The sequence below is a fragment of the Anneissia japonica genome, unplaced genomic scaffold, assembly GCF_011630105.1.
Source record: "Anneissia japonica isolate Jap-2015-1 unplaced genomic scaffold, ASM1163010v1 scaffold1792_len1028045_cov167, whole genome shotgun sequence".
In the NCBI taxonomy this organism is placed as follows: domain Eukaryota; kingdom Metazoa; phylum Echinodermata; class Crinoidea; order Comatulida; family Comatulidae; genus Anneissia; species Anneissia japonica.
Window position 1 is genome coordinate 196,569 of NW_022742319.1, and position 9,206 is coordinate 205,774.

The 9,206-nt window shown below is 34.2% G+C and overlaps 1 protein-coding gene across 1 annotated transcript in view; it reads right to left on the reverse strand.

The window, feature by feature from the left end:
• The window catches only part of LOC117119088 (low-density lipoprotein receptor-related protein 4-like), a 25,510-nt gene extending 17,156 nt beyond the window's left edge, over positions 1-8,354 (reverse strand). The window contains exons 1-4 of the mRNA XM_033263898.1: positions 8,198-8,354; positions 1,516-1,969; positions 1,129-1,266; positions 452-581 (exon numbers count right to left, since the gene is read on the reverse strand). Of these exons, the coding sequence (XP_033119789.1) occupies positions 452-581; positions 1,129-1,266; positions 1,516-1,969; positions 8,198-8,249 (774 nt within the window). The 5' untranslated portion in view covers positions 8,250-8,354. The remainder of the gene's footprint in view (positions 1-451; positions 582-1,128; positions 1,267-1,515; positions 1,970-8,197) is intronic.
• Positions 8,355-9,206: the final 852 nt, after the last annotated feature.

The window sequence follows — 9,206 nt, forward strand, 5'->3', positions numbered from 1 at the left end:
TACCAAGGCATCCTGGACATTTGAATCTGTATATTAAAGAGCTACAATTCTCTTTCGGTGATGATGATGAGGATGATAATAATGATGAAAATGAGAATTATGACAATAGCGATAATATTAATGCTAATAATGATGATGAAAATATGCATGATGATGCATGTGATAATGTAAATAATATCGACGACGATGATGATGCTGATGGTAATAGTGAGACAAAGTTAATGGTGATTAGGATTGTCGAAGATGATAAGGATGAGACGACATGGATACGAGAAGATGATAATGATGAGACGACAAGGATAGGAGAAGATGATAATGATCAGACGACAACGATACGGGAAGATGATAATTATAACGATAGTGATGTGATAAGGACAATAAATACACAATGATATGTGAGGAAGACACATGAGGATGATGATAATGATGAAAAGGTCATGTTGGTACATACTTCGTCGACAGAAATACTTTTAAATTTGCCATCAGATAAAGGTTGTGACACTTCCATTCGCCTGTCTTCACCATTTACATCGGAGGATTCAATTTTACTGTTAGTTGCATTATGATCAGTCCAGTAAATCCTATTAAATGCAATATGATACTAGTCTTAAAGGTGATAGAATAATTCAAAGAATAAAAAGGTTAGAATTAACTATAATATAAATAATAAGAATGATTTTCCGAATGATGATGATGGTCATATTAATAATAATACCAATAATAATAATAATAATGATAATAATAATAATGATAATAATAATAATATAAATAATAATACTAATAATAATAATGATAATAATAATAATAATATAATAAATAATCTTATACTACGATTTATTTGATATAGCTTTTACAAAGAAAGCAGAAATTAAAATGTAATAATAATATGATAATGATGATGATAAGAGGCCTATATATACTAAAGAGAATAAAAAAATATTTTAGCAAGGGTGGTCCATACAGCGAATATGATGCCTTGGAACATTATTCTCTAAAATTGTTTCATATTTTTTAAGGTCGGTCGTTAATAACGATCCATGTGAGCGCCATGGAATCATGTCGGTACAGTGTGTGCCCTGCTTAACATTCCTCTGCTAAGACTTCCCCGAAAACATACAAATGCAGTACCTGTTAGTGATAGTATCTACTGCTATAGCCGTTGGTTCGCTAACACGTGTAACAATAGTGACTCTATTTCCTCCTGAAAGAGATGATCTTTCAATCTTAGCCGGATATTTATTCCCTAATTCAGTCCAGAATAGATACCTTAAATAAGAAAGATAATTTTAAGTGGACGAAAATTGGCACTGAATCATTGCATTATAGCCACTTTTGTTAATAGGAACTTCAGTGTTGAGATACACTTCCAGTAGCAACAGTAGAAGCAGTATCCTTGGTAATTTCTTATTTTAATTGGCTTTTTATCAGGTTTGCCCTCTTGGATTGATGTGAGTCTGTTTTTTATACCAAAATAAATAAAATACAAAAATAAAATAAATTTGAATGTATACATACCCTTCTATAGGATGGCAGGCTATCCCAGACGGCCTTTCGAGACCTAAATCAACAATCAATGCTTCTCCTTCTCCAAGATAATTTGTCATTTTAATCCAATTGTAACCCTCGTCCACCCAGTACACATTCTGAGCCAACCAGTCAATTGCCATAGCCTCCACTCTACCAGAGGTTCCACCTTCAATTGAAGAAGCAGAGCCGCCACCAGGAGTTCCAAAATCCTCACTTAAGTATATCCAGCGGTTTACTTTGTCATGGAAAGTAACATTTCCTGTGTGGTAATCAGCAGCTACTGCGGTCCAGTGGTGTGTGAGGATTTGAGTATAGCTCCGATTATATGATAACGTCATGTCATTTTTGTAGGATTCTGGGTTTGCAGGAAGCCAACCAATATACGACACAGGATACTGGTAGATTGCCAAAAACAATGTATTCCCTTTATCCTTTCCAAAAGCTGTAAGTTAACACAACATAATATCAATGAATTAAACATTAAATTTTGAAGTTGAGCCACCGAAAGGCATTGTCCATTGTATACAGTTACCAATGATTGTCAATGACCATCACTTGCCTTCATCGAGTTCTAGATGAATGGATAGAACGGCTGTGAAATTATTGGAACCTGTTTTCTCGACATATCTAAATGCTTTGACTCTATTAACCATGCCCTTCTTCTAACTAAATTAGAAATTTATGGCATCAAAGATATTAAAATTTAATGGTTTAAAAGTTATCTTTCACAGTACAAACAAGTTGTAAAAACAATTATGAAAAAGCAAAATTAGCGTTTAATTGGCATCCCACAGGACTGTGTGTTAGGACAGATCGTATTTTCATTATTCATAAATGACCTACCCCAAGGATCTTGGGGCATATTGCGGATAATGATGTTGCCATCTACTGATAAATGTGTGGATAACTTTAACATCAAACGTCAATCGATAATGTCGAAAATTGGTATAACTTCAACAAACTTACCGTATGTTAATTAAGAATAGAATAGAAATATTCGCCCATTTTCCACGTTGAGTATTTATGTTGGTGGGAAAACCCTCGATGTGGTAAAAATAATACGTAAGATTGATGAAAATCTTAATTTGAATGACCGTATTAGACAATTAAATAAAACTAATTGATACAAAATTAACACCCTAAATAAATTGGCAGAAACACTAAATGAATCGGATTAAAACGGATGAAATGTTTGAAAAGGTCTACTCAATTCGATATCTTGGTGTAATTATATGAAAAATTAATTAGAGTATTCCATTGTGCATTTAACCAAATTACTAGACAAGTAAACTTTGTAATGTTCGAAATCGAAACCTTTTAGAAACTTAGTACAAAACAGGAATATTAGTACGAAACATGAACTGAAAACGGCAATGTTGGATCAAGGGAGCTGGAGAAAAAACTTCGTCTATGTCACTGATAAAGGCGGATGCGGGTAAGAAGTAATTACACAATTACAATCCAACCTTGTCTTGAAAGAAATATAAAAGATATATTTTTTAAAGATTTCTTTCAATTTTGTCATCATTGACTTACAAGTACAATTAAACAAATTTTGTAGTCCCTACGTGAAGACGTGATTTAATTTTTAACATCTTTTTTTTTATATTTCTGTCGATTTATTTATTACACTTTACAATCTTAATCAAATTTTAAAACACACCATAATGAACACTTATTCGGGTACATTTTGATCTACATTGTATGCATGAACGCACTCACCACAGGCCACACTAAATTGCATGTATGCTATTCGCTCAAAGCGCATGAAGTCATTGGACGTACTAGTAACACAGGGTAAAAACGATTTTTAAGGAAAATGGTCACTGGTCTCTTAACAAATTACAATTAGATGTATATGACAAGAAAGATTACTTTATGAGCTACTCTTGACCGTTCACCCCAAAGCGCTCTATGGTTGCCGAGTTATGTGAAGCAGAAGTAGTTAGTACACCAAAAAAAAATCTAATTTCAACCTTTTTCCTATACAAAGTCAAAGCTGTTGTCAACTCTGAAAGAAAAATGTTGACTCAATTTTGCATTGATTATAAAAATAAATAGATAATTATTAATCTTAAAAAGTCTAGTTTTATAATCTGATCACTCTAGATTGTCAAATAAAACCATTCAAATGATATAGTCAATTTGGTGAGAAAAGGGGATCCCCTTTTGACTAATTTAATATGTTAAGGTGTGCAGCGAACCGTTCTGTTAGCAGATGTTTAAGATATTTCTTAAATTTAATCACTTTCCATTTTGGTATTTTAGTGGCATATTAAGTATTGTATTTTTTTGTCCTTGTCTATATTACAATTATTCTTATTTCAAAGCCTACAATCAAAGTACTAAATTGAGAACCTCAGATAACGTCTTAAATTTGAAACCTACCAGTCTGAAAAACTTTAATAACATATAAGTGAATATAATTTCATATTGCACCTTAATTAAGGGAAAAAATAATGACTTTACTTTAGTTATTTAATTGATCTTAAGCTATTGTGAGAAGATGGCATTGTTTACGCATGGAGATATAATGGATTACTTACGTACTTTTGCATTGTCTGTCAGTTGATTGTGTGGTTTTATAGAACGCCAAAAGGTCAACTTTCAAACACAATTGATTTTCAAGCACGCTCGGTTTTCAGGCACCGTTTAACAAACACAGTCGATTTTCGTCAAGCACAGTCGGTTTTCTGTTTCTCAATAAGTTACAGTAAAAGGTTGCTTTAAATACCCTTACCAACACTTCATTTTATTGGTTTCTAAATATTTTTTTGTTATAAAAAGGACGTAAACGGCTATCAAAACCACCTGCACCTGAACTCAACGCTAATTGTTTAAGCCCATGAAGCATTCTTTGTAAATCATAAACCATGATCTGACCCATGGGCTTCGATCAGTGGGGGACAGGGGGATACGTTCCCATCCCCCACACCATATCAATTGCCCCCTCCCCCACTTTTCACTAATCTTCTATAGTTAAAACTCCACTTTTGAAAGTGAGTGGAAAAAACACAAAACAATCACGAATGACTGTCATGAATTTTGTCCATTCACTTGTGCTCTGTTGCAAGTGCTGTGCGTATTTCCGGGCCAATACAGAGTAAAAACGCAATTGTTTGTACATTACGTTACCATCTCAGTAACCATTCAATCGATTTTATGGATGCAACGCTTATCAGAGGCTAAGTTTATTATAAAAAGAATGTACTGTACGTTGTTAAAATTAGAGCGTGTAAACCTATTAGGCCAACATTTTTACGAACTCAAATGCACAATTTTTACTGAATTTTACTATAAACGATTTATTTATTTTGTATATTATTATTAAGGCCCGTATATACTAGTGTTCAATATTATCTGCATTTATAGATTTCTGTTTTTCCTAATTTCAAAAACTGACTGCCATGAATTTTGTCTATTCACTTGTGCTGTGTTCCAAGTGCGGTGCGTATTTCCAGTCCAGACCAATACTGAGTAAAAACGCAATTTCTTGTACATTTCATTACCATCTCAGTAACCACTCCATCGATTTTATGGATGCAATGGTTATCAGAGGCCAAATTTATTATGAAAACAATGTACTGTACGTTGTTAAAATTGGAAGCGTGTAAAACTATTAGGCCAACATTTTTACGAACTCAAAATGTACAATTATTACTCAGATTTTACTATAAAGGATATTCATTTTGTATATTATTAAGGCCCGTATATACTAGCGTTTATTATCTGCATACATAGATTCCTGTTTTTCCTAATATAAAAAAATAAAATTATAGTTAATAAATTGAATTTTATATAGCCGTTATTGAACAATAATTATACAGTCTTTGACACGGATAAGTCTGTCTATTTCGACTTATTTAAGTAGTGATACCATAGGTTTACGAACTCCGATGTTACTTGACGCAATCTCGCCATGACATCATGCAGAGACGGATCCAGCGAGGGGCCTAATTCCCCTCCCGTTAAACCCGCCGACAAATAAAAACAGAGTTGAGAGAGTAAAAGGGATGAAAGACGGAAAAAATGAAGTGTCCCCAGAGCTCAGTGGCGGTCACAGTAGTGGGCGAAAGGAGAGCTCGATTATTTTACCACTCACTAATTTTGAATTTTCTATTGATTGACGGCGAACACAACGTTACCGTACGCTTTATCCCCGACGCCGATTTTTTCCAACGATTTCATAAACCAGGATGTAAAAAAGGCCAAGACAGAGACCTAAGACGGGTTTAGCCTCATTAACGTAATGTAGTGCCCAACTAGAACAGCTACCGTATCCATGGTAAGTGGCGTAACGCGTATGCGTTCTAATGCGGAGGTCCGCATGACCACCGACCTTTAAGGGTCCCTTCGGTGACCCTACCCATAGAATCCTCGCTCTATAACACCCTGATCTCAACTGATCTAAAAGGGCTTTGTTTATACATAACAGCATAATGTCTCTGAAATTGACTGTAGAACATACATTATATTAATCCATTGGCGCATGCCGAGCCGACCAGGACCACATACATAAAAAAAAATTGAGATGAAATAGGCCAATTCAAATTTTACGTCTGAATGAGAGCTATTAATTCCGGGCATCTAGAGGTGCCATAATCATAATTTGCTTTGAGACTCCCAGTAGACTATAGGTACATAAATAGTCATACGACACCCATGAGGGAAGAGTTGTCTAAGGGAGGGGGAGCTGATCTTTCGTCGGGAAAAGTCAATAATGTGGTCTAGGAGACTGCTTTGAAAAAGCATTTTTACCTTCTGAGAGGGCCATTTCCAGTGGCGTAACTACCGCAGGGTTCAGCAGGTTCATTGAACCTGGGCCCCCGACCTCCAGGGCCCCCGATTTATAAGGGTCCCGTTCCATTATTAAAAAATCTAATAAAGCAATGCCTAAATTAAAATCTGGATTCATAGTATTTTCTTTATGTAATACTGCACATTAATAATTTAAAATAGTTAAAAATAGTCACTTATACATGATGGCCCTGCCTGTTGTAAAAATTGTCACTCGAACACTAAATGGAAATCACAGTGAAAGAGAGTTGGCACTAAAATTATTGCAACAGCATTCAAAGTGTTTAAGTTTGGAATATCCATGTCGATCGAAAATCATTTCAATTTCGGAAAGGTCGTGGGGGCATGTCGTATAGCATTTCACATTAAACATGAAATTAGCTGTCGAATTATGCTTTCGCCACAACAGTTTTTGTTTCCCAAAACCGAATTTGCATGATCTATACATGGTTCGGTTGTGTTTATGTAATAAGCAGAGATTGGTGCAATTTTTCCACCAATTTTTCTATGTTATGAATTCTGAAGCCTGTAGACGTATATGTCGTATATGATAATCCCATGATAAGTTTTCGTACACTATCGCTAAACCCAAATTCCCGTCGACATGAAATATGCAGGACATCAGATGAAAATATAGTCTGGTTTCGAATTAGCATGACTTTTGTTTTAATTGCATATATTTTCAACTTACTTCCGACATACCATTTACCAATATTTTCTAAAATATTTGTAATTTTGTATTTAATCCATCAACTTGTGTTCCTACAACATAAATAGCAACACTCCTCCAAGGAACTTGAGTTTGTGTTCCACAGGCGTTTAATCCAATGACTAGGGTAGTAATGTGAAGCGCTTAGAGGCCTTGTTGGCGTTAAGCGGTAAATAAATCTAACATGTTATTATTAGTATAGCAACACCATTCGCAAATATACTGCTTGTTCCTGGAAAAATCAATTTTAAAATATCATTATTTATGAATAACAAATAGAATTGGATTCAAGACACTACCCTGTGGTATGGCAATTTGATTTAGGGGTGACATTTCACTATTTGCTTCCTTCCAGTCAAGGGGCCAACAAGGAGCGTTCACGTCTCGACCTTTCACCAATGTACACAAAAATCGTATAGTTGAGTAAAAAAACATTATGCTAAACGGAGTATGAGCTCGTGCATAGCATCCCTAGGGGTGCAGACGGTGCGATCGCACTTCCCTATTTGCATTAAGAAAAATAATTGTTGTACTGAACTGCTGATATGAACTCCGATAAGATTTTTAAGGGATAAGAGTACAATTTCCTGGAAGCTACGATAACTTAGGGGTTTCAGGGACATGTTTAATCGAGTTTAGAGACTACTAATATGTAACAAAATACATTTTCTTTGCTCCGACGGGAGAGGGGAAGCTCTCTTCGATAGAGTACTTGCCTGGCCCTATTCCGGGTTTGTTTCAAAATTAGATTGATAGTAGTGAAACTCATTCCTAGATCCAATTTGTCAACTGTATGATAAGCTAAACAAAAATTGTTCGGTTAGTGTTCTCTTTGCAGAACAAGTGAGATTTCTATTAAGGGGCGGTACTTTTTGTTCTAGGCCCTTAGGAGCTCTAATGTATTAAACATCGTGGATTAAATGTTATACAAATTAGCAGTAACTGCACTGTTATTTTAAAGAATTTAAAATTATTATAATTCAAAAAGAATTATTCTGTACCAGTAACAAAAAGGTACGGAATGTCTTCTTCAGTTTGTTCTTCGAGCTCATCAGTATATGTAACTTTGGTTTTAGTTTACTAGGAAGATACAAATCACACTTTCAAAAGCAAACTAACTAAATAAGCCTACGTAAAAGTACTGAAGAAGAAGAAATACCATACCTTCGAATGAGAAACATGCTACTGTAAGCAATACCACTATCCGAAACGTCATCCTTTATAAGGAGAGGCTAGATCTAGAAAGTATTTTCTTGTGTAATGTGACAAGCGTTTCTTCGTATTGAATGTCGAATGAGGAAGTAAAATTTCAAATATTACCGTACCTACTATATCTCTATCTCTATATTGTCACAACAAACAACCAAACAGGTAAACCATTCAGGGGAATAGGAATTCAAAACAAACCAAATAATGTAGTTCACAATACCCCCATTAACTCTATGCATAAACTGACTTCTTGTATGCCGTTATTAGGCGCACAGCAACACTTATTATAAATAAACACACGCACACAAATATTTAAAATCATGTTCCTATACGAGCACAATTAATATTATTTTTCTATTTGTATACGTTATATATATATATGTATATATAATATATATATATAGTAAATATTATATATTATTTGATTTGTATCTAACACAAACTAGGTCAGTTACCGCTTGTTGTCAATAACAAACGCTGCTCCAAATTATTTTATTGGTAATAACAATCCTATTACTTATTTTAAATAAACACACGCACACATATATTTAAAATCATGTTCCTGTACGAGCACAGTTAATATTACTTTTCTATATATATATATATTATATATATATATATATATATATAGTAAACGTTATGTATTATTTGATTTGTATCTAACACAGTCTATATCAGTTACCTCTTGTTGTCAATAACAAACGCTGCTCCAAATTGTTTTATTTCGTAATAACAATCCTATTGACAATAATCACTGAAGCATGGGAAAGCTTAACAATATACCATGGTAGATATCAGAAAATTATTACATAAAATATAGCACTGTGCATAGTGTATTTGATTGCGTGAACTGTAAAGGGATTTTCCTATAAAGGTTCTTCCCGAATACTTCTAAAATGCTACTCTTTGTTCCATTCTGACAAAACCGTACTTGTGTTGGTTGTTTGTATAATAGTATTAGCAT